This window comes from Chiloscyllium punctatum, chromosome 39 (genome assembly GCF_047496795.1).
Source record: "Chiloscyllium punctatum isolate Juve2018m chromosome 39, sChiPun1.3, whole genome shotgun sequence".
NCBI classification, from domain to species: Eukaryota; Metazoa; Chordata; class Chondrichthyes; order Orectolobiformes; family Hemiscylliidae; genus Chiloscyllium; species Chiloscyllium punctatum.
This window is the reverse complement of record NC_092777.1, coordinates 38601991-38629191: the sequence shown is the minus strand read 5'-3', so window position 1 is coordinate 38629191 and position 27201 is coordinate 38601991. Positions and strand designations below refer to the sequence as shown.

At 40.5% G+C, this 27201-nt stretch overlaps 1 protein-coding gene across 1 annotated transcript; it reads left to right on the top strand.

Annotated features, from left to right (window-relative positions):
- Nucleotides 1–796: 796 nt before the first annotated feature.
- LOC140463778 (ectonucleotide pyrophosphatase/phosphodiesterase family member 7-like) lies at nucleotides 797–27201 on the top strand. The gene is made up of 6 exons (XM_072558088.1): nucleotides 797–801; nucleotides 12153–12334; nucleotides 14697–14842; nucleotides 17783–18412; nucleotides 24554–24785; nucleotides 27089–27201. Exons 1-6 carry the CDS (start codon nucleotides 797–799, stop codon nucleotides 27199–27201), a joined length of 1308 nt encoding a protein of 435 aa, XP_072414189.1.

The following is a 27201-nucleotide window of genomic DNA, read 5'->3' as shown; positions in this document are numbered from 1 at the left end:
TTAATGTAACAATTGAGACTTCTTGGGTCTCAGAAGAATGTTCATTGAACCCAAGATATATACCATGCAAGATTAATTACATTGATGTATGACAACTCTTCTTATCCAAGAGATCAGAAGTCAGTTCTGATTTAGCAGATGGAGAAATCAAACAATAAACTGTCAATTGCACCAAGTTTCTAATCTGAGCATCAGACATCCTCGATATCACAACCACCAGGAGTTAATTATAAACTCTTGGTCCAGTCAATTCAGCTGTTTCAAAGCAGTACCTAAGCAGCACAGTCAGCTTTATTATTTATGATCGAGCTTAATAGAATATTTATGCTATCAAAACAAATAGGCACAAGAATGGGAAGATCACAATCATGTCCATCTCATTTCAATGTCAAAAGAAAAAATGTTATTCTTTCAGTTATGTTCTTTGATATTACTTCAAGAAACCAAAAATCCTCTGAGGGAGACAAACATTCAAGAACATCACAGCCACAACATAATCTCGGCAAAAGCCCAGGGGAATTCAAAGATCCATTAAGGTTCCATAAAGCAGTAAAACTGAACCTGAATGTGTCATGTTCAAGCAGCAGACCTCCCACCAAAACATGTCATCAGCTATTTATAAAGTCAGAAGTTTTTATGTGGTGGGATGGAGTGGAGAGAAATGAATGGGGCAGTGATAAGTCTATTTTGCTTATTTGAAGCAATTGCATAAAGAGTTAAAGAACAGGGGAAAAAAATACTTTTAATAAGACCTGCATTACAGCATTAACTACTTGAAGAAAAAGAAATTGACATCATGACGTAAGTTCCACAAATCAGGATTTAAAGGATTATTCCTGGGAGAAAGCATTGGTTCATTGTAAGGTATTGTAGGTGTTAAGTGCCTTACAATTAAAAAGTAATATGTAGTTACCCTTCAGTCTAGTTAGAGGTCTCTTTCATTTATTTATTCATAGGATGTGTGACATCATTGGTGGGGTTATTTACCATCCAAAATTGCCAACAAGGTGTTTGCGGTGCTCTTTAAAAGCATTCTTGAATGGCTGCAGATCTTGGGAAGTTGGGATAATCACGGTTCTGTCAAGTTCCAGAGACAGTGAAGGAACAGTAAATTGTACAACTCAGAGGGAAATTATAGGTGGTGGTGTTCTCATGCACCTGCCACCCTTAACCTTCCTGCATGTTTGCAAGTGCAGGAGATGGGGGAAGATACGAAACAAGTATTTTGCATCAGTGTTTACTGTGGAAAAGGACTTGGAAGATAGAGGTTGCAGGGAAATAGATGGTGACATCTTGAAAAATTTCCATATTATAGAAGAGGAAGTGCTGGATGTCTTGAGAGTCATAAAAGTGGATACATCCCCAGGACCTGATCAGGTATAGAGAATTTGGTAGGAAGCTAGGGATGTGATTGCTGGGCCGCTTGCTGAATTATTTGTATCATCGATGGTCTCTGGTAAGGAGCCGGAAGACTGGAGGTTGGCTAATGTGGTGCTACTATTTAAGAAAAGTGGAGGAGAGTATCCAAGATGGCGATGATATGGGAAGATCACTTTGCAGAGCTCTGCACTGCATCACAAGCAGGATGAAGTCCTAGCCTGCCCTACCCGGACCACCACGATATGCTGGGACTTTGGAAAGTTCGTGGAGACCCAGGATATGGTCAGAGAGCAACTTACCTCTGTTTTCATCATCCAGGGATGCTGAAGAAGGGAGGAGGGTATGTCCGAGGCCTGGCCTGCGGCCCAGGCTGCAGGATCCTTGGACTCTATTTCTTACCAGGTAGTGGTGAAGGAGCTCACAAAATTTCACGAGATGTTGGGCAAGCAGATAGAGGAGAAGCTGGCCCCAATCTCTATCATGCTGCAGAAGCATGGACAACAGCTAGGAGACCTGGAGAAAAGGACAGACTAGGTACAACATGGATTCGCAGAGGTGGAAGCTGATACTAGTTCCTCTTAGGTCCGTAATTTGCTTGACCAGGTTGATGACCTCGAGAACAGGAGCAGAAAAAAAATATTCAGATTGTCGGTTTGCCGTAGGGTAAGAAAGGTGAGCGGCAGGTGGAATTTGAGGATTGGTTGCCAAAATTCCTTAACTTGGAACCTGGATCGTGAGGCTTGAAGATCGAGAGGGTTCATTAGGTCACCGATATCCTCGTCCTATCTTGGTGCAATTTCATCATTATAGAGATAAGGAGAGAATCATGAAAGCTTCCAGAATCTTGGGGAAGGATCTGAAGGCCTTAGTTTATAAGGCTCTCAGATCATGTTCTTCCAGGACTTTTCAGCAGCAGTGATCCAGAAAAGAAAATCCTATGACGTCATCAAGAGAAGACTGAGGGAGCTCGGGATCCAGTACTCTGAGGTATCCAGCAGTGCTTCCAATCACCTTAGATGGATCTGTACATCTCTATGACATGGGGAAGACAAGAGACTTGTGGACAAATCAACTTAATCTGAACAATTTAGTATTTACAAATAGTGGTGTTGTTTGGGTATGTCTCTGTATTTCTTTAAGAAAAAGAGGAAACTTGATTATGGCATTCTTTTCCTATATTTTTTATTGGTAATAATCTGATCCAAACTATGTTCGGGGGTGGTTGGGATGTGTACTTTCAATTTCCAAGTTAAGTAATACCAAAGGATGGGTGGGATATTTACCCTTTTTCAAAATTTCTTTGTTCACATGATCATTTCAGGGTGTATTTTCTTTCTTTTCTGCTTGTGTTTGCAGTGCAGCTGTAGCTAGGAGGAGGGAAAATGGTTGGGATGGCTAGATGCCCACTTACGGGCAGATTATGCCTGGTTCAGGTATTTAAATGCCTTGCTACAGTATTAGCAGCGGGATGGGAAGTTGGGTTTTGGGACATGTCGTTACCCACTTTGGGCAGGGGATGAGTTCCCCTATTCAGTGCTGTTGGTGCTTTATATGTTGGGTTTTTTTGTTTTTTGTTGTCTTTGACAGCTTTATAGGTTTGTTAACTGTAGTGGGTTTTGCTTCTGTTCGATGGATCTTGCGACAATAACACTCAGTGATTTATAATTCAAGTTCCTCCTCTCTGGAATTTAATTGTTACTGCAGAAGGTATATCTAATGACTTGATTAAATGGTGTATCTGGAACATCAAGGGGAGTCACTCACTAATTAAGAGGAAGTAGGTACTTTCGAGTCTTAGAAAGGAAAAGGTGAATATTGCTTTTTTGCAGGAGACACACTTGGATGACCGGGAGCCTTTGAAACTATAACAAGAACAGCTTTGATTGGGTTTACTTTTCATCTTTTGGGTGGCACGGTGGCACAGTGCTTAGCACTGCTGCCTCACAGCACCAGGAGACCCAGGTTCAATTCCCGTCTCAGGCAACTGTGTGCAGAGTTTGCACATTCTCCCAGTGTCTGCGTGGGTTTCCTCCGGGTGCTCTAGTTTCCTCCCACAGTCCAAAGATGTGCAGGTCAGGTGAATTAGCCGTAGTGTTAGGTGTATTAGTCAGATGCATTAAATGTAGGGGAATAGGTCTGGGTCAGTTGCATTTCGGAGGGTTGCACTTCGGAGGGTCAGTGTGGACTTGTTGGGCCGAAGGGCCTGTCTCCATACTGTAGGTAATCTAATCTAATCTCTTAGCACCAGAAGTAGGGGAGTGGCTATAATGGTTAGGAGAAATCTCCCATTTAAGTTACTAGAGTGTGTTAAAGAAATACGTGGGAGGTTTGTAATCCTGAAAGCCCTAATAAACGGGGAAAGAATACGGGGTTTTAAATATTTACTGCCCTCCTGTCCACCCCCTCAAATTTCTGGTGGATGCATTTTCTAAATGGATTTAATCTTGAGTCCCGGCATATCATTATAGGGAGAGATTTTAATTGTTTTATGGATCCCATGATAGACAGGTTGCCTCAAGGCCCCACAATACCCTCTGTACAAACTAAACAATTAGTGGATCTGTGTGTGGAGTTAGGGTTGGTGGATGTCTGGAGGTGCCTCCACCCAACACACAGGGATTTTATGTTTTTTTCCAATCCACACAGATGTCACACAGGATTGATGTTTTTCTGACCCTGGATGCAACCCTAGACTTGGTAGCATCTCGTACAATTGGTAATATTCCCATCACCCATCACAATCCAGTGTACCTGTTGGTTAAGATTAAAGACGATACAGTGGGCCTCAGGCACTGGTGAATGGATCTTTTTATCCTGAAGGATAATAAGTTTGTGGAGTACTTCTCCAAGAAATTGAGACCGTTCCTCGACATTAATTCAGGCTCAGTTAGTAGCCCATCCACCCTTTGAGAAACTGCCAAAGCCTATGCTGAGGGGTTAGTTATTTCCTACTCTGCTAGTAGGAAGTGACAGAAGGGCGAATAGCCCTCAAAGCATAGTTGAAGGCTGCAGAGAAGGCTTACTTTCACAGTCAATACAGGAATTGGTGATTTCCCTAGATGCAGAGAAGATATTTGACCAGGTCGAGTGGCCATATTTTTTTTAATACCCTGGAGCAGTTTGGCTTGGGCAAAGCCTTTATAAGATGGGTAAAAGTTCATTACAGTGACCCTCTCGCTGCGGTCATCACCAGTGGGGTACGACCAAGCAATGTTAATATTTTTAGGGGCAGCCAGCAGGATGGCCCCCTTTCATCATTGCTTTTTACATTGGTGATTCAACCATTGGCAGAGGCCATTCGTAGGTATCCTAATATATCAGCTCCAGAAGTGGGGTCAAAATTACAGAAGATTTTGTTGTATACAGATGATGATGTCCTCACTGTTTTTGGTCAAATCCAGGAGTTTCAGTGCATCGCCTGATACAGTGCATCAGCACATTTGGCATCTTTTCGGGGTACAAGATTAATTTTGCAAAATTAGAGGCTATGCCTATGGGTAGTTTTACGAAGGTGCTAGGTCTTGAGGGCGAATCTCGATTCCCATTTAAGTGGTCACAGAGGGGTTTTGTGTATTTGACACATTCATTACTCCAGTTCTTGATTAGTTGTTTGAAGCTAATTTTGTTCAATTATTTGACAAAAATCAAACAAGACCTTCAAAGATAGAAGGCGCTTCTAGTCTCATGGTTAGGTCAGATAGCGCTTAAGATGAATATTCTCCCCCGTTTGTTGTATTCTATATGAATGATCCCCCTGATTTTCATTAAGCAAACCTTCTGGAGACTGAACAACTGGTTCAACTATTATTTGGCATCGTAAGCGGCCCCTTATTAAATTAGCTAAACTGCAGTTGCCTCAGATTGGGGGGAGTGGATCTCCCAGACATTAAATACGATCAACTAAGCTTGATTTTATCTTACCTGAGTGACTGGGCCTGTGGGGACTCTTTTAATAGGGTTAGATATCGAAACTCCTCAGGCAAGGTGTCCCCTCACTACGTTGCTGTTTTTGGACAAAATGAGGACAGTTGAGGAATATTGCCATAACCCAATAGTTATCAATACTGATAAAGCATGGAGGGCAACTCGACAAAGGGAAGGCAATATTGGCAAAACATCATTTTTTATACCAATAATGGGTATGCCGGGTTTTCAACTGGGGATGATGGATTCAGGATTCAAACATTGGGCAGCTAGGGGTGTGTCTTCCACGGGTGATTTATTTGAGGGAAGCACAATGATGTCCTTTGATCAGTTAGCACAGAAATATGAGCTATCTAACAGGGACCTCTTTCGTTTTTTTCAAGTTAGGGTTATTATTTTAAAAAACTGCACTTTTGACTGATCTCTATAAATCCGACCTAGAGAGGAGAGTGGTCAGTGCTAATTATACACTTTCTGTCAGCACTTAATATCATCAATTGGGGCCAGCCCCTCAGATAGATTTGATCAACTCTGTAGGGTATGGGAGAGTGAGCTAGGCATTGAGGTCTCCTCAGAGGCATGGGAAGATATTTGGGAAACACGAGCATTTGCAATCGGACCCATGCTTTACAAGTTGAAGATTCTCCACAGGGGTCCACTTGGCTCCAGATCACTTGTGAAATTTAAACCAGGGATATCTTCAACAAATTCCAAATGCAAGGTTGGTACGGGGACTCTTACCCATTGTCTCTGGTCCTGTGATAGGCTTCAAACATACTGGGGTGCTGTGACGTGCGCAATGGAGGGCTTTTGGGTGTAAGGATGGAGAAGGACCCGATCGCTCTTCTTGGCCTGTCCAGTGTTCCCTGTAGGTAGGCATAAGAAAAAAACTTTTCAACATCCTCCCTTTCTGCACAAGAAAGAATATCTTGTTGGGTTGGATATCTGAAAACATGGACACAGATTTGTCTGCCACACTAATAAGGGCTTTTATATCACCATAATGATTGTGTTTTGTGAGTCCGATATCCAGAGAGGGGGATCTGTGAACATTATGATTGTATGAAAACTAATGTTCTCAATATTTGAGAGTGAGTGTTTTGTTTGGCTGAGCAATTTTATTATTATTTATGAGTTTTCTGTGAGTTGTTATTTATTTAGTTAAATAGTTGGGTTTTTGAATATATATACACTAGAGATGTTATGTCCTGATGGGACATTAAGCAGACATCACTTCCTGTCTCTCAGGTGGATTTTTTTTTAAGATTAGATTACATTACAGTGTGGAAACAGGCCCTTCGGCCCAACAAGTCCACACCGCCCCGCCAAAGCGCAACCTACCCATACCCCTGCAATTACCCCTTACCTAACACTACGGGCAATTTAGCATGGCCAATCCACCTGATCTGCACATCTTTGGACTGTGGGAGGAAACCGGAGCACCCGGAGGAAACCCACGCAGACACAGGGAGAATGTGCCTGAGGCAGGAATTGAACCCGGGTCTCTGGCGCTGTGAGGCAGCAGTGCTAACCACTGTGCCAGTGTGCTGCCCACAAAAGATCCTATGGCCTCATTTCATAAGAGTAGAAGGGTCCTTTCTGATGTCTTCAGCAACATTCATCCCTGAACCTGCAGGACTCCTTTTTGAAAAGGAACAACATTTGGTCTGGTCGTCCTCACAAGGAGAGCTGGCTGTGTCCAACTGACTGCTTAGTTTCACTGGCACTTCATTGGCTGTAAAGAGCTCTGGAATGTCCTGAGGTTGTGAAAGATGCTGTGGAGATTCAAATCTTTCTTTCCTTCAGCTGAAGTGAACATCTGAGGATTATGCTCTGGTTTAGTCGCTCTGCAGACAGCTCGGGAGTAATGGAGAGCCTCTTACAGCCTATTTGATCATGTAGTTGGACCATGCCTGATCTGCACCTCAATTGTTAGCCTACATTTGATCTACTTCCCAAAGCTTTACTTTTTCCCATGTTTGTGTTACTAGCGATGTAAAGCTGACTGATGTGTCGGCAGGTGCTGCTTGAGCTGCTGAGTGTGATGTTTGCCGACAGTTCACTAGCCACAACTCTATGTAGTTTGAAGTTGATGAATGATTCTCATGACTTGTTAATGAGCAAATTGCCATGTGGATGTGATCCTGCTAATGAGACATAGTGGCACGGATTGAGGAATGTGACCTACGCTATCCTTCTCACCACAATGACCCCATCCTTTCCAGCTTTGCTCCTCCCATAACATTGGCCTCAAGCTATAGCAAGGAGGGTCCAGGTAACTTCAACTCTGCCCTAAGTAACAAGTAGGAGAAAGTGAGGACAGCAGATGCTGGAGATCAGAGTCGGGAGTGTGGTGCTGGAGAGGCGCGGCAGGTCAGGCAGCATCTGAGGAGCGGGGGAGCAGACAATTCGGACATAATTCCTGATGAAAGGCTTGTGCCTGGGATGTCGGCTCTCCTGCTCCTCTGATGCTGCCCGGCCTGCTGCGCTTTTCCAGCGCCACACACTCAACCTTCACTAGCAACTCCAGAGAGGCAGAGGGGCAATTCAGTGAAAATAAATGCGGATAACCTGATTAACCAAGTACTATGTACAGTTGTGGTCACCCTGTTAGAGGAAGGATGTTATTAAACTGGAGAAGCTCAGAAGAGATTTACCAGGATATTGCCAGGATTGGAGGGTTTGATTTATGAAGAGAGACTGGATAGGCTGGAACTTTTTTCACTGGAGCAGAGGTGGTTGAGGGATGACCTTATAAAACATGAGGGACACTGATAATGTGAATAGCAAAAGTCTTTTTCCGAGATTGGGAGAGTTCAAGACTAGGAGGCATATTCTTAAGGTGAAAGGAGAAAATAACACAAGAATCATAATTTTTTTTTAAACACAGAGTGGAACAATGTGTGGAATGAATATTCTGAGTGCAGGTACATTTACAACATTTCAAAGGCATTTGGATAGGTCCATGAATAGGGAAGGTTTACAGCGAAATGGGCCAAGTTTAGGTAGGTAAGGCTAGTTTAGTTTGGGAACATAGTCGGCATGCTCTGGTTGGGCCAAAGGGTCTGTTTCTGTGCTGTATGATTCTATGACGCTCTGTACATGAGATGTTTTTTCTTTGTATTGTTTTGAATTGTATTGTTTTGTATTTGTAATATTTTAAAAATCTATTTTTAAATAAAAATTATATTTTTAAATAAAAGATGGGAAGGACAAGCCAGTGAACTATAGACCAGTGAGCCGGACGTCAGTGGTGGGCAAGTTGTTGGAGGGAAACCGGAGGGACAGGATGTATATGTATTTGGAAAGGCAAGAACTGATTAGGGATCATCAACATGGCTTTGAGTGTGGAAAACCATGTCTCACAAACTTGAGTGAGTTTTTTTGAAGTAACAAAGAGGATTGAGGAGGGCAGATCCATAGGGAATTCAGTAAGGCATTTGACAAGGTTCCTCATGGGAGACTGGTTAGCAAGGTTAGATCTCATGGAATACAGGGAGAACTAGCCATTTGGATACAGAACTGGCTCAAAGGTAGAAGACAGAGGGTTGTGGTGGAGGGTTGTTTTTCAGACGGGAGGCCTGTGACCAGTGGAGTGCCACAAGGATCGGTGCTGGTCCCTCTACTTTTTGTCATTTACACAAATGATTTGGATATGAGCAGAAGAGGTACAGTTAGTAAGTTTGCAGATGACACCAAAATTGGAGGTGTAGTGGACAGCAAAGAGGATTACAACAGGATCTGGACCAAATTGGCCAATGGGCTAAAAGAAATAGCAGATGGAGTTTACTATAGATAAACGAGAGGCGTTACATTTTGAGAAAGTAAATCAGAGCAGAACTTATATATTTAATGGTAAGGTCCTAGGGAGTGTTGCTGAACAAAGACCTTGGAGTACAGGTTTGTAGCTCCTTGAAAGTGGAGTCTCAGGTAGATAGGATAGTGAAGGCGGCATTTGGTATGCTTTCCTTTATTGGTCAGAGTTAAAAATCACACAACACGAGGTTATAGTCTAACAGGTTTAATTGGAAGCACACTAGCTTCAGAGTATTGAGTACAGGAGTTGGGACGTCATGTTGCGGCTGTACAGGACATTGATTAGGCCACTGTTGGAATAATGCGTGCAATTCTGGTGTCTTTCCTATTGAAAGGACGTTGTGAAACTTGAAAGGGTTCAGAAAAGATCTACAAGGATGTTGCCAGGGTTGGAAGATTTGAGATTTAGGGACAGGTTGAATAGGCTGGGGCTGTTTTCCCTGGAATGTTGGAGGCATTTGTAAAATCATGAGGGGCATGGATAGGATAAATAGACAAAGTCCTTCCCTGGGATGGGGGAGTCAGAACTTGAGGGCATAGGTTTAGAGTGAGAGGGGAAAGATATAAAAGAGACCTTTTCACACAGAGGGTGCTACATGTATGGAATGAACTACGGGGAAGGCTAATACAATTGCAACATTTAAAAGACATTTAGATGGATATATGAATAGGAAAGGTTTGGAGGGATATGGGCAAGGTACTGGCAGGTAGGACTACATTGGGTTGGGTTATACGGTTGGCATGGGTGAGTTGGATCAAATGGTCTGTTTCCGTGCTGTACATCTCTATGACTCTGTCAGAGACTATGTAATTCAGACATTGTATAACTACCCATTAAGCTCTCTATATTAAACTTCTGTTTTCCAACCAGACTAAGTAGCTTTTCAGCTGAAAACTTTGTTGGGCATCCTTCCCCATTATGTATGAGCAATATGAATTAATACTAATGAGAAAGATTGGTGGCAGTGAATTGATCCATGTATCACAGATGATTCCAGTAGACATGACTACAAAACATACCATGATAGGGGTACCCATCACCTACAAGCTCACAAAATGCTAGCAGTAGTATCCTTCTGAAGAAATCTCCAACTATCTCAAAGGCACAGCCATCAAAGGAAAAGGAGGAAGGAGAAAAAGTACTGAGATGAGATCAACTGAGTTAAGAGTGTGAGCAGACCAAGAGGCAAATAATTAACGACAGAGGGGGAAAGAAGAAGTGCCATTAGGTTGTCCAGATGGGTGCAGCTCCAACAACATCCAAGCCTAACACGATGCAGGGCAAAGTGGCCCATTTCATTTGCACCACATCCACAAACATTGACTCCCCTTACCACTGATGCTCAGTAGCAGCAGTGCATACCGCCTACAAGATGCACTGCAGAAATTCACCACAGGCACTTAGTTGGCACCTTCCAAATCCATGCACATCCCTTTAGAAGGATAAAGGCATTACATACACGAGAACACCACCATCCACAAGCTCCCCTCCAAGATACTTACCAGTCTGACTTGGAAACATATCACTGTTCCTTCAATGTCACTGGGTCAAAAATCCTGGAATTCCCTCTCAAATAGGATCTTCATGGGCATCAACACAACAAAAGGGCTTAAGAAGATTAGATTAGATTAGATTAGATTAGATTACTTACAGTGTGGAAACAGGCCCTTCGGCCCAACAAGTCCACACCGCCCCGCCGAAGCGTAACCCACCCATACCCCTACATCTACATCTACCCCTTACCCAACACTACGGGCAATTTAGCATGGCCAATTCACCTGACCTGCACATCTTTGGATTGTGGGAGGAAACCGGAGCACCCGGAGGAAACCCACGCAGACACGGGGAGAACGTGCAAACTCCACACAGTCAGTCGCCTGAGGCGGGAATTGAACCCGGGTCTCCGGCGCTGCGAGGCAGCAGTGCTAACCACTGTGCCACCGTGCCGCCCACTGCACCATCACCTTCTCAGTGGCCATTAGGGATGGGAAATTAACGCTGGCCCAGCCAGTGAGATCCACATCCCCCGAATGAATTTGAAAAATGATGCTGAAGCACTAAGCTATCAAAAGTGGGAGGGATGCATGCTTTCTGTTTCAGATATTAACTTAATTAAGGCCTTTCCTATCCCAGCTCAGTGAGGCCTCAAAAGACACCTACCAGTAGATTTAAGAGGAGTCAACTAAATGAGACCCTGTTGCTGTGGTTAGAGATTCACAGCCTCAATGGAAAAGTGATTCAGGGATCAGAAAGAGGGTGGGAGATCAAGACTTGGTAGGGTGACAGAGTCGTCAAAGGGAACGGCAGTAGGGACATGGCCAGACAGACCTCCTGCTGTATATATCACTTGATACTAGCAGTCCATTTTGATAAGAAATCAAATTTATGTTTCATGATTGCCTCAATATACTCAATTTCCAAAAGTAAATTGAAAAAAGACAAGAACAATATTTTAGACACAGCTTTCATGTTGCTCCTAGTCCATAGCAAACTCTGAATGGAAATCTCTGAACATTTCCTATTAGAGTCTGAAGAGTTCCTTTCATTTTGAAGCACGTATTCAATAAGGCATACATAAGAAGAGCCTCAAAACAAACTTCACCTAATGACAGGAGACAATCATTTTTCTTTTGAACCCTATCATGACTTTCATAAATATTTAAGCTTGTCAAGAATATTACAGACCAACTTGTAAATCTATTATTTGGTAAATAATTTTCTTGCCATGAAGGGATAAGCTATCAAATTCCATTCTGCAGAAGATAAATATCACGTAACATAGATTAATCTAATCTCCAGCAGAGCTATTCCAAAGTGAAAACAGTCAACTAGTTTGTTTTGAAATCTTCTGCTACCACCATAAAGATTTATTTTGAGATAAGTTAAAGTTATATAAACTCTATTCGTTGAGAGGTAAACATGTCAGTTTTTGTTCTTGGTTGCTGCAGTGACTAGAAGCAGCCAGGGAAATGTATTCTGTCCTATACGTGAGTCTTTTACTATCACTAACACATAGTCTTCCTACCTTTAGGAATGGACAGAAGAGTCATAACAAGCTGCTACTTATTTCCTTTGATGGCTTTCGTTGGGATTATGACGAAGATGTTGAATGCCCAAATTTGAAAAAATTAATCAGAGAAGGCGTAAAAGCTAAATATGTTACGCCCCCCTTTATTACAATAACCTCTCCATCTCATTTCACATTGCTAACGGGTAAGTTCTCTTCCTTCATTGTTATTCTGATTAAATGGATAATTGGATTGTTGCAAAGTTGTAATGATTTACAAACTTCAACAAATTATCTAATTGTTATGCAGCAAAGGAACAGACTTTAACCATGTATATCAAAGTCTGCAATTATACATTTCAATTATAAGGATCATTGGGTATTTCCATGGCTTCTGCTAGGGATAGGCAATAAACATTGGCCAGCCAGAGATACCCACATTCCATGAGTGAATTTTAAAAACTGTTATTACTCCAATTAAAAGTAATACTTATTCATATTTACTGAATTATAATGTAACACTGGATTCAGTTTCCTTTGCTCATGTTTTCAATTTATGGATTAACTTTGTGACTAGTAGTTAGGTAGCACCATATCACCAAAGCGCTAACTGATGTGTTAACACAGATAAACCTGTTAATCTTAAATACAGCAGGGAAACATTTAAAATCAACTTGGAGAAAATTTAAAAAAACTTATTCAGAGTAACTGTGACATGGCAGAATTATTGTTAAATGCTAAGTTTATTTACATTACCAAATGTAAAGTATCATAATTTGTAAATACTTAGGATCAATTTTCTAGATTCATTTTATCTTATTTAAGGGTATTGACAGCTCTGGGAGGAATTCCTTACAGCCAAGAGCAAGAACTATAGTTTTAATAATTTCATTGTGAAAAGCAGTGAAATAAAGTCTTCTCTTCCCTCAAGTGCACATCTTCCAAAACAACGATTTGTGTGTGAGATGAAGAGAAAGAAAGAAGGCATACAACATAATACTTTACCAATATTTGATTCATTCCGAAGAATATCAGAATTGTCTAGATGACTTTTGTTCATCTATTTTATATCTTAAATTCAGATTCTCACCCTTTTTTGTTGTAAATTCTTTATTGGTTAAGAAAAACAGATTGTAGTTTCCAGAAAAGTGTTATCTGTTGTGCTGTAATCGATTATTGAAATGTTGAAAATTTACAGTAGAATGAAGCAATTGAATCTATTGTCTGTGCCAGCCACGCATCACTATACAAAATAAAATCACAGTACCAATACAAACTAGACCAGCACTGCCATTTAGTGGGAAGGATTTTTTTTTAAATACAGTTCCCCACAGTCTTAAAAAGGGTCCTTTTTAAGGTTACTCAATTCTCCCTTGTGTAATGCATTTGTTAAGCTGCTGTTTGACAACATTGAATTGGTACATCATAGAAATGCTATGACTCTGAAAGAGGCCATTCAGCCAATCATGTCATAGCTTCCCAAATTTAGGGATAAATTCCAGATACCCACACCCTCTGGGTGAAAATATTTTACTTCATGTCCCCTCTAATCCTTAAATCTCTGTCTGGCAATTGACATTTTCGTGAGGAACAACAGATTATCCTTGCCTGCTGTATCCTAAGCATTCATTATGGTGTACTCTTCATTTATGTCACCCTTTAAATCAAATGTTTGGATCAGATGTTTTCTGCAAAGTTCTTGTCATGATTTCTAAGTCACAGAAATATCTCTAACTTCAAAACAGAACTACAGTCTGGACATTATTCATTACATTGACTCAGTGGTCGTTATGCTTGATTGATATCCCAAAGCTGCATCCCAAAGTGTAAGTTGCACACTGTAGTCAGTGGGCATGTAAATCACAAAAAAAACTGATTAACACAAATACACAGTTTCCCAAATTTGTGCCTCAATAATATTTAAGAACACGTCAATAGAGTAAAAAAAAACACATTTAATAAAGTCAAAATATTGCAAGTATGAGTAAATTGCCCAATTTTTCCTCATAAGACAATTCCTTCACCCCAAAAAAATTAATCAAGTGATCTTATCTGAACTGCTACTAATGGAATTATATCCTGACTTAAATAAAGCAGACTAAAACTATCCACAGTACTTGGATTTGGTTTTGCAAATGTCCTGGGGAACTGAAGGAAAAACTCCCTACTTTTGTATTCCATTTCCTTTACAATAAAGAACAACAACATTCCATTTGTTTTCCGAATCACTTGCTGCAACTGCACGTTAATGTTTTGTGATTCAAGTAGCAGAATAAGATCTCTTTATACCACACAGTTGCTACCTCTCTCCATTTGAATAACGTATGGCTTTCAGTTTTCCTACAAAAACGGGCAACTTCATATCTCCTACATGATATTTGGCAAATAAAAGAAAGCAGACCTGTTTTTCCTTTTCAATAAAGGTAAATATTGTAAATAATGTGTGATTATCAGAACAGAACTACAGTCTGGGCATTATTCATTACATTGACTCAGTAGTGGTTATGCTTGATTGATATACCTTTCAGCATTATAAAATAAGAAACTAAACATCTATTTTCACTAAAGGTAGATATATCGAGACGCATGGTGTGATCCACAATTTATGGTTCAACACAACAACTGGACAAAAAGTGCAATATTACCAGGCACAGAGTATCAACAAATATTGGGATGCTGGAAGTTTGCCAATCTGGATCACTGCTCAGCGACAGGTAAAGGAGATTATTGGAGTATTTCTTGTAAATCTACTGGAAAAAGGGGCATAAAAATGATAATGAGCAGCAAGTTTAATCTGGAGCTTTGGAGTATGGTCTTCCATCTCCCAACCGTGAAGTAAATAAAAGAAAAAGCATAGATAAATCATTCTGGATGCAATCTCCAGCTCCCCCTTAAATTATTGCTGGTTTGGCTGCCAAGCACCTGAGAGTACTGGCCTCAACTTGCATGTTACAGGCAGTCATAAGCAGGTTTTACAAAGGGAGCCTCAAACAGGTGCTTGCAGATATATGTAAGGAGCTTAATACTTGTTTTCAGGCCTGTGTATTGGCGACCTGTACAAGAGCCTTTACTAATATGATAGATAGCGTACGGTTGTAGCAACCATATTGATTCTTTTGGTGACCCCCTGGCAGAATACTAGAGCTGTCATGCAATTTCGTTTATTCAGCATTAATTTCCTAACATGGGGTAAAGTTACATATTCGCAGAACTAAAATTAACGAAAAATTTCCATTGTGTTTACATGGATTTCTTTAAAATTATAAAAGTAAAATTTGTTGAAGAGAAATAACCAAAAGGTTTTTAATTCTCTTGGACAGCAAACAAAAATCACCTTAGGATCTGTCTGACCCAAGCGTCTGCCCTTCCCAATTTAACAAAAACTGAAATTCAACTAATCATAGCAAGACACATCACAATGATATGTTCATAATTATAACCAAAAACATAAAATAAGACTCAATGTCTTGAAATAACATGTTTTTAAGAATAAAAGAATTAAAATGTTCAAGGGTTTGAGCAGCCATTGTAAATATGCGGAGGATGGAAATAAAATTTTCCAATCGGGAAGGTGGACATTTCTTTCAATGTTTTAAACTGCATCTTCCCGGTGAATGAGAGCGCTTCTATATTGCAATTACTGCTGGAAGACCACCAGAGGTTTCAGGTATGGGAATCAGTTGTCGTTTGACTAACTGAAGAATGGAACCAAATATAGAGTGTTGAGAATGCAGAATTCTATCCCCACATGGTAAAGCCAAATCTTTTAGAATGTTGCAAGGACAGGGGAACGTGTGATTAGAACTTTCATTCACCTGTGGAGACAGGTTGAGGGACTGACAGATGCATTTTCTTTTTGCCTCGGTCAGTGTGTTGCTCTCCTGATATGGTCCCACCTCGAGACAACTTGCATTAGCCTACTTCCCTGCAAGGACTAGGTAGCCGTGAGTCAATAACAATTTTTAAGGTCAATCTGTATTTGCTAATTGGAACTTTCCACCCGCACATTCAACTCCTGCCTACTGAGACCCAAATGTAGCCAAGGGTTGGAGGCAGCTTCCCACTGGTGAGCCAAGGAGGGGAAAATTAATTTAGGGAACACTTTTCCCAGTCTTACTACCATCCATATCATGGCCATAAGGAAGCTTGCTGGTCATCAGTGGATAGGTCACTCCTCCACAAAAAGTCTGGTCATTGTATCTACTTTGTTTTGAAAAATTTGTAAAACCATTCAAAAATCCCCATTTCTTCTCTTATCTACACCAATGACTCCCTCCACAGACCATGAGCTGGCCATATGTCAGTATTGAAGGGCCTCCTATTATCTCTCCAACCTTAGGTGCTCACCTTCCATCCTCAATTGGTCTGAGCCCTCTGGCACATTTACTTCATTGGTTTTCCACCCACCCCACCCCCTCCCCCAAACTGAAAATTGCACTCCAGCTCCCAGCACATGTGGGTTCCTGATCACATTCCTCCTGATGGCAGCTTCACAAACTAAATTTACAAGTTTTGAGAGGGAATTTAAGGACAGGTCAGTTTAAAAGTTCTAAAAGATCCTATCAGAAATTTGTCAACTAAGTTTGACATCACAATGATGTTACCTTTCTGGTAGCATCAAAAAAAGAACCTTCTCTAAAAGAATTTCACATAATTTTTCTACCTCCACATTGGTCAGAACGCCAAGCTGGGAATTTGTCTTGCAAACGTTTCGTCCCCTGTCTAGGTGACATCTTCAGTGCTTGGGAGCCTCCTGTGAAGCGCTTCTGTGCTGTTTCTTCCGGCATTTATAGTGGCCTGTCTCTGCCGCTTCCAGTTGTCAGTTCGAGCTGTCCGCTGTAGTGGCCGGTATATTGGGTCCAGGTCGATGTGTTTGTTGATAGAGTCTGTGGATGAGTGCCATGCCTCTAGGAATTCCCTGGCTGTTCTCTGTTTGGCTTGCCCTATAATGGTAGTGTTGTCCTAGTCGAATTCATGTTGCTTGCCGTCTGATAACAAGAAAAAAAACAAACACATAACCTCAACACCAAGGAGACGGAAGCACTAAAATCACTAAGAAACGATAAGAACATAATTATACTACCAGCAGACAAAGGCAGAATGACGGTCATCCTGGACAAAGCAGAGTACATGCAAAAAGCACAACAACTACTTGCAGATACCAAACAGACGACAAGCAACATGAATTCGAATGGGACAACACTACCATTATCGGGCAAGCCAAACAGAGAACAGCCAGGGAATTCCTAGAGGCATGGCACTCATCCACAGACTCTATCAACAAACACATCGACCTAGACCCAATATACCGGCCACTACAGCGGACAGCTCGAACTGACAACCGGAAGCGGCAGAGACAGGCCACTATAAATGCCGGAAGAAACAGCACAGAAGCGCTTCACAGGAGGCTCCCAAGCACTGAGGATGTCACCTAGACAGGGGACGAAACGTTTGCAAGACAAATTCCCAGCTCGGCGAACAGAACCACAACAACGAGTACCCGAGCTACAAATCTTCTCCCAAACTTTGAATTGGTCAGAACCTTAGACTGAATTTGTAAGTTCAACTGATGAATATGTTGAGAAATTGCATTGCTGTAGAAAATATAAATGCATTAATCAAGTGATATTTTACCTCTATATGTATTTCTAAAGGGTTTAAAAACAGGCTCCTTTCACTTCCCTGGCACCAAACCTACCTATGATGGAGAAGATGCTTTCCTGAAAGTGGTAGAGCCTCCATTTTACAATTACAGCAATGAAACAGCCTGGAAAGAAAACATTGATACAGTAATGCAATGGTTCACTTCGCAAGGTCTGGATTTTGTTTCGCTCTACTTTGGTGAACCAGATGGAGCTGGCCACAAACATGGACCTGAATCAATACAGAGAAAAGACATGGTGCGGCAGGTAGACAGAACAGTAGGTTACTTACTTCAGAGTATTGAAAGTCATGGCTTGAAATCTAAACTCAACGTCATCATCACTTCTGATCACGGAATGACTACTGTGCTGAAAGAACCCCAGGTGGAAGAAATTGTGCTGAGAAGAATTGCCAACTTCTCATTCAAAGACATTGATTTTGAATTACTTGATTATGGACCAAATGGCATGTTATTACCAAAAGAAGGAATGACAGAAAAGGTGTATCAAGCTCTAAAAGGTGCCCATCCTCACCTAAACGTTTATAAAAAAGAGGATTTTCCAAAAAGATTCCACTATTCGAACAACGAAAGAATTCTCCCTATTCTCATGTATGGTGACCTTGGCTATGTTGTTCATGGGGTGAGTACCTAAATAGAACAAATACAAGTGAGGAGGGCAGTCTATTTATTTCGTCAATAGTGTGTTAATTCAGTATTGGTGCAGATGTGTAGATTTTGCTTGACTGGTTGAGGCGCTGTAACTACAAAGCTGAAAAACATCTTCTGAAGAGCTTTTATTGAGGCAGCTTCAGGCCAATTCACATCGAACAATCTGCTTTGAAAACTCTGCTCACATTTTGACAGTTGTAGCAAATTCCACTGCAGCAGCAGAGATAGTCCACATTATTGAAAGTAAAGCAGTGGGGAAAAAAAAATTTAAAAACAAAACATTAATTTGCCTTTTCACCCAATGTTAATTAATCCTTCTAAATAAATTCCAGGAACTGGATCCAGATCTGCACCATCGCTATAGATTAATAAGCTTTCCGAAGGCCATATATTATTGATCTTCCCAGTTTCATTCAAATCCATCTATTCATTTATTTGTCTGGAAACAATAAATAAACTATTCGTGTTTGACATTTTTTCCGCTTTGTTTACAAACAAATCATCTAAACTCTCCGAATTCTGCTCTCTGCCTTTACAATGGTCACTTGGCGTTTTGTAAATAGTAAGTGAAACACGCCACAGTTTTATGTTTGATCTTCAAGCTCCAAAGTCATCTGGTAAATTCTTTGTACCCCAGTGAATATCTAAAACTACTACTCTTATGGTTTTGATTCAAAGTTACACCACTTCAGTGTGATATTCTACTCTCAAAAACAGAGTATAGATTTTCATTTTTACAAAATGAAAATTGCCAAACAACAACTGTGCATCAGTGCCACTTTAACAAAGAAGAAAATAATTATGATTTCCATTTTATTATTCAGTCCTGAGACACAAGCACTAGCATGGCCAATATTTATGACATGCTTTGAGAATCTGATAGTGAACCAACCTCTTAAACTACTGTTGCCTTTATATAATACGTGTAGTACTTTGATGCAGATGAATGATTTGCTAGACTATTTTACATGGCAGTTAAGAGGCAGCCACAATCCAACGATTGCTGCGGGTATGAAGTCACATGTAGCCCATACAGGGCAAAGATGGAATATTTTCTTTCCTGCTGGTCATTAGCAAACCAGATGGTTTTTGACAATCATTAAACTGCCTTCCTTGACCTCAAAACCATTTCTCTTGACTCCCACAATCATAACATTGGAGGAGCATTCATCTTTTTTGAAGAAAATCATTCCCAACAATTGCACCATTCTGCCAAGGCTAGCATTCATAACCAATTCATATACAACAAAATGACTTGTTCAGTCACTTCACGGGGCAGTGAGGAAGCTAGGTTAGCCACACTGCCATGGGTTTGAAATACGTACTGGGCTAGGACGCCCAGGTCCAAGTCCCACCTGCTGCAGAAGTGCCACACCATGTCAAACAGGTTGATTAGAAATATCTGTAAGAACTGGAGTCATATACTAATCAGATCAGGTGAGAAGATATTCTTTTCTAAAGTTAGAGAGTCAAGTAGACTTGTTATGATGTTAGCTTCTACCGATGGTTGCATTTTAAAAGATTTTCAGGTTAATTTAATAGCTGATTTTAAATTGCCCAGCTATCATAATGGGCTTTGATTCATGTCTCTGGATCATTAGCCTAGAACTCTCAATAATGAGGTAAAAACAAGGACTGCAGATGCTGGAAACCAGAGTCGAGATTAGAGTGGTGCTGGAAAAGCACAGCAAGTCAGACAGCATCAGAGGAGCAGGAGTCCAGTAAATATAACCCCTATGCTATCAACTCCTTACAGATGACAGAAATTACCTCGAAGTAAATGTGGAATATCTCAAAGCCAGTGTTTTTTGGTTCTGGCCACAAACCTTATTCCTTAACCAGAAATATTAGCCTTCTCAATGGAAGCAGTCAAAAGCCAAACCAGACTGCTTGCAATTTTGATGGTGCGTTTAATGCCAAAATGGATTTCCAACCATATATCCACGTTATGACAAAGATCACGTACTTCCAGTTCTGTAACTTTGCCTGACCCTGCCTTTGCCTCCACCCATCTGTTGCTTTTTGTATGCCTAGTCCTGAGCATTTCAATTACCTTTTAGCCAGTTTGCCCTCTTGCATCCTCCATAACCTGGACATCACCCAAAATAGTTGTCCTGGTCTTAACTCATCAAGTTTTCTGTGGTCATGAATCTACATTGAAACATTGCTAAACCAGTAGTCAATTTTAAAATATGCTTCCTGGGTTTTTTCCATGACTTTTCCCTTCCCTATCCTTTTAACCTCCTCCAGCTCCACACTCACATTTGTTGAGTGTCTGATTTTAATTCGTCCATCATGGTGGTCTTTCTTTCAACTATAAAGGACTCAGGCTGTAGAACCTCCTTAAACATCTCCAACTCTAGCTTCCTCGGAGATGTCCCTACAACCTACTTCTTTGATTAAACATTTGGTTTTCTGCCTTAAAGTTTCATTTAGTCGCTCAGTATTAAAATTTTATTTCATAACTTTCCTGAGGAAAAGCTTCAGAATATTTTACTACTTTGAAATATTATGCAAATACAAACAGTTATTGTTGATTATTAATCCACCCTCCTATTCGTGTGATGTTGTAACATGGGAAGATTATATCTCCATTATAAGGACCTAAGTATTTATTAAAAAGGAAGGATCTGGGGAAACAATGGAAAGAAATGGCAGGAACTATGTGCAGGTACAAGTTTCTAAATGCCAACAAGTTGTTGGCAAATACTCCACTGCATTTTGCTATTTGATTACAATTTACCATTTCCTGATAACAAACTGGTTATAAACACTTCAGTTACACAGAAATGAATCAAACCTTTAGGAATACTGATGCAAATACCAAACTAGAAAAGTGAATTTCATTAAACTGGAGACGAAGTGATTCATGAAACCTAATTTGAGATTAGGCTCCATTTGTTGTGTCAGATATTTTTCCTTGGAAGATCCTCTAAGTACAAATATACAAGAGATTTTCAGGCATGTTTTGCAACAGTAATATTACTGTACATCACATACAAATATTTTACACATCTTCAAATCAGACAGGCATCTCAAATTCCTTATTTACAATTGTTTACACATTTAAAAGTTTGCATTCTGAAAAGCTGGTTTGTGGTTTACATTCTTTAGAGTGTAACTTTTGATTTTAGGAATGAAAGTCTTAGCAATAAAAAGAACAGGCATCTGGTTGAGAAGTTGGCAAAAACGGATGAGAATTCAACTCCAACAAGTCTAATTTATTACAATTAAAAAGGGAGCCTGGTTTTATCCTGCAAGGTCAAAGCGGACAGTGAAAGAACTTGAGCATCAAATTATCCATATCTCAGCTTACAATGGAGATAGGGAGTCTGGAAAAAAGTTCAAACTTCAGTAGCAATATAAAGCATTCACATAGACTATAATAACAGTTGGTTCATGGTAAAATTGTTTTGCATTTGTTTGATTTCTAAAACACGCCACATTGTCATGAAGATCGCAATTCAAGATGGATCCTTGACAAATTAAAGAAACTTCTAACCAGTATGTGTGTGGTGACAGAAGTAGACAGTTTGAAAATGTTTTAAAGGTCCAAGCGCTGAAAAAAGTTCAATAGCTTGCTGCCACTGGAATAAATCAACAGTAGCCCTCTCAGAGCCTTGCAACAGAAGGCAGTCAGTTTGAAAATTAGCTTGGAAAAAGTTATATTGGTGCAATGGGAGCAGAGAGAGGGAAAACTTACACATACCTCCAAGGGCAAGACAACAAGACTGAGGTTGGTTCACTAAGCAGGTGCAGGTATTTACATTGAAGCCAACTGTGATGACAGGTGGACAGTGAGAGGCTCCAATTTCAGAAGTGTTCTAAAGGTTAAGAATAGAATACTTTGACCTTTCAATTTGAGTAAAGTTAGGACAGGTACAATAGCTAATCAATGCTTCATCTGCATACAAAAGTCCATGGGATTCATGTTGCCACGGTGAAGGGTGTAGAGGAAGTTATGGCATACAGAATTTCCTAAAAGTAATTCCCTCAATATTTCAGAAAGGTTTAATCTGCCAGAATCCAGAAGATAGAGCACAGCTATCATCAGTAAGACAGCCAGTTGTTCAGACCGCAGGAATGCAAGCAGCAGCTTGATTGGAAAGTCCAAATTCAAGGTGGGGTTAAATGGAGTATGGAAGCCTTGCCTAGCTTTAAGTTAAAGTTAAAAGGTAACGCATTGCAAAAGACAATTCTGTAGTTAAAGTCTCTCAGGTTGGAAAAAATGATCAGAACTAAAACCTCAGGAGCCAAGGATATTTTTTGACTGTGTCTGGGAGACTTGAAAGTCTACATAAACAGGAGTACAACATATACCCAAGTGACATTCCTTGACTGTCAAAATAAAATCTCCTCTGTTTAACTTGTCCATGAAAGAGTGCATTTAAGTCAACGCTGCTTTTAGTCTATTTGTTATAGAAAATGTCTTGTGGCATCTGTTTAGCTATTAACTGAAGTTCAAATGTCTCTTTAGAGGTTATTAGTCTCTACAGCAATTGTAACAGACAATGAGGAACCATTTCCTCACCGAGATTGTGAAGAACCTGTGGAATTTGTTGCCACAGAAAATAGCTGAGACCAAAACAAGGAGGCATTAGATAGAGTCATAGATTCACAGAGATATACAGCACAGAAACAGACCCTTCAGTCCAATTCGTTCACGTCAACCAGCTATCCTATATAAATCTAGTCCCATTTGCCAGCATTTCGCCTCTATCCTTCTAAACCCTTCCTATGCATACACCCACCCAGGTGCCTTTTCAATGTTGTAATTGTACCAGCCTCCACCACTTCCTCTGGCAGCTCATTGCATACATGCACCACCCTCTGCATGAAAAAGTTAACCCTTAAGTCCCTTTTAAATCTTTCCCCTCTCACCCTAAACCTAGGCCCTCAAGTTCTTGACTCACCCATCCTGACAAAAGGACCTTGTCTATTTACTCTATCCATGTCTCTCATGTTTATATAAACCTCCATAAGGTCTCCCCTCAGCCTCCAACGCTCTAGGAAAAATAGCCCCAGCCTAAACAGCCTCTACCTATAGTTCAAACCCTCCAGCCCTGGCAATATCCTTGTAAATCTATTCTGAACCCTTTCAAGTTTTAGGTATTCTCAGGGCTAAAGGGATCAAAAGATATAGGGACAATGCAGGAACAAGGTACTGGGTTGGATGATCAGCCATGATCACGTTCAATGGCAGAGAAGGCTTAGAGGGCTGAATGACCTTCTACTTCTCCAATTTTCTATACTGCTATCTGTTAGAATGGTAAATGTGCAACTGACTACCTCAGATTTCAGGAGAATACTGCAAATGAATATAAATGGATGTGAATACGAGATCATGGAGTCCATGAGGGAGAAAGGAACAGAAGGATACCCATTTAGGTTGAAATACAGTGGGAGACCTTTTATATGGAAAATAAATAAACATAATATCAGTGACATATTCCTATGAATAAGTTAAATGTAAATAGAACTAATTGCAACGTCAAGTTGGAATGTTCACAATACGTTTATGTCCAATGAAAATAGACAAATCCCTTAGCAAACACTGCATTATCTATTTTTTTAAGAAAAAAAAATCAAACATCCATCTTTGAATTAAATAGGAAGTGAAATAGTTCCTGGAGTCTGTTGTGTAACCTCACTAATAAAGATCATTTCAATCCACCATCGGGTCAGGGACACACTCAGCAAGAGTTATATGCTCTTTTACTGCAACCTATCAGATAGCATAGAATGGAGATTTTAGGAACACAAAACATCAAGTAGGATAATCGCGCTGCAAACTTTAAACAAATTTGAATTTCCAATAATCTTCCTTCACATAAAACTTCACATTTTTCTTTGAGCACCATAATGAGATTCCATATTGTTTGATACAATTTTGTTTTCTGTACTAAAGTTCCTTCTCTTCTATACTAACACTTGTTCTAATTGGAAAATAAAACTGTGTTTTTCTTGCTACCTCATGTGTTTGGGAGACTGATAGACCACAACTGTAGAGCTCGGATTTATAGCACCTAAATTCGAAAGCATATGACATTCTCTTTATGTTCTCTTACATTGTACCTGGAATGATCTTTGTGTTCCTTTGTTCTTCCATCAGAGAGCCAAATTCCAGTTTAACAAAGGTGAGCATGGTTTTGATAACGAGCACATGGACATGAAGATGATTTTTCGCGCATTTGGTCCAGATTTCAAAAAGAATTATTTGGCCGAGCCATTCGAAAGTGTGAACATTTATCCACTAATGTGCGAACTTCTCCACATAAAGCCAGAAGCAAACAATGGATCTTTGGAACTTACCAGAAGAATGTTGAACTATCAAGACACCAAATGTAAGGAGTAACTACATAAGAACAAGCTCCATCATAGTCTTCTGATAAAAGATGTTAGGACAATGAAATAAGAGCACAAAACAAAGATTACAATAATGTCAGTGTAAGACAACACTGTTCCCAGCCGATCAATTCAATATACGTGCAGTGTTTCCATTTGCCTCATTTTGCAATTTGATTTCGGAACTTCACCTGCAATATGCATAATCTATCCCCTAATATCAAATCATAACTTCCCTATTTGCAAGATTTTATAGATTTTTTTTGTTCCTAAAACATCACTTTCTCAAACGACAGAGTGCTACCTGCAAATGAGGATATTCTATTTTCAGTTCACACAGACTGTTTTAGATGCTGGTGTGGATATTAAAGAGGGAAGGACTATCTGCCTCCCCACACCACGACCATCCATACCCCCCAATACCTCTCCACCCCACCCCCTCACCACCCCACACCAAAACCCCAATCCCATTCCACACCCCCAGGCTAAACTGAAAATCGTCCCATACAATGGTTCTGGGAAATCCAGCTGCCCCACTGCAATACACCCGTGTGACCTTAACGGATTCAGACAGGTGCATTCATCATTGGATATAGCCCAGTTCTGATGAAGAGTCACTCGGCCCAAAACATTAAACTCTGATTTCTCTGCACAGATGGTGCCAGACCTGAGATTTTCCAGTAATCTCCAATTTGGTTTGTGATTGGATATAGGCTCCTGCCCAGGAGAGATGCCAGCCTGATACCAGCAGTGCCAAAAGAGACTGCTTCTGGGACTTGGGTGGCACGGTGGCTCAGTTGTTAGCACTGCTGCCTCAGTGCTAGGGACCCGGGTTCAATTCCCACCTCGGACAACTGTCTGTGTGGAGTTTGCACGTTCTCCCCATGTCTGCATGGGTTTCCTCCCAGGATCTAAAAGCTGTGCGGGTTAGGTGAATTGGCAAATATGGGGTAAATACATGGTAAGGGAAATGGGTGTGGGTGGGCTACTCTTTGGAAAGTTGGTGTGGGCCTGTTTCCATACTGTAGGGAATCTAATCTAATCTATACACGGTTCCAAAATACCAGACTGTGCTAATGCAGGGATTTTAAAAAGGTGCAGGTGGGGAAAGAGCGAGAGAGATCACATGAGGGTCGGTGTCAGAGTGCAGAATAGGGGTAGTTGAGTTACGAAGGCTGCAGGCACAGGACCTTCCAGACAATCTCCTCTATAGCAGCTCACCAGCTTCCCATGAACTTTTAGGCTATACCCTCATTCTCCCACAGACCAAACAGTTTCTGCCTCCATACCATGAGGCCTTTAAAAGGCAGTCAGTTATTCACCACAGGCCTCCTGCCACCTCCCCCAAGCTGTGGAGGTAGGTCCAAGTAGGCGGGGAAACAGCAAGCTAGCAACCTATTTGACTTTATACCTTAGCCCACTAGGGGGCACAATCTTCATCCTCATTACCAAAAGCAGCACAACTGATTTATCATGAGTATTCAATCAAATGCTAGACCAATTACAAAGTCAGAGATATACAGCATGGAAACAGACCCATTGGTCAAACTCATGTATAGTGACCAGATATCTTAAATTAATCTAGTCCCATTTGTCAGCACTTGGCTCCTATCCCTCCGAACCATCCAGATGCCTTTTAAAATGTTATAATTGTACCAGCCTCCACCACTTCTTCAGGCAGCTCATTCCACACATCTTGACTTCCCGTGCTTACTATTGAACCAGTTATAAAAATTTATTAATTCCTTTTTGCCCCACCAAAAAAAGATTGTAATAGGAAATCTCCTGATTATCAAACACTTTCCGAAAGGAACACGCATACCCCCATGCACAAAATATCTATGCAACTAGATATTATCATGCAATTAAAGCACAGAATTTTTAATAAAATTGGAATAATAGCTCTTTCCTAAAGTCGGCGTGTCGAACAAGTGCTTTTTTTTTCTCCTACGGATGTCAAACCAATAAGCTTGGAAAATACTTTATGTACACATCCATACACTGGTGTTCAATGAACCATGTGAAACTTCTGCCACATCATACTTCCAGCCTCATATTAAACACATTCCTTCCTTCATACCCACGCAGACACCATTTATGCAAACAATGAAATTCACAAATGTAGAGCTTGCTTAAAAATGGATTTTTGCCCCAGTTGTTGATTTTTGTTTTTTGGTGCAAATGGGCAAATTCAAGAATCATAATTTCATGGATACAGAGATATTTTGCACTTATACCAGTATTGAAACATGCCTTATTTCCAACTGTCTTCAGTCCTTTTAATTGTCTGTTGTCTTTTCAGGTCCTGAGGAGACAAGCTCAGTATTACTTCAGGCAGTTATAGGTTTAGGAGTAGTTTCTGGTTTGATGTTGCTGATTGGTGTTATCGCTGGAACTCGTGCTTTGTGCAAGTGA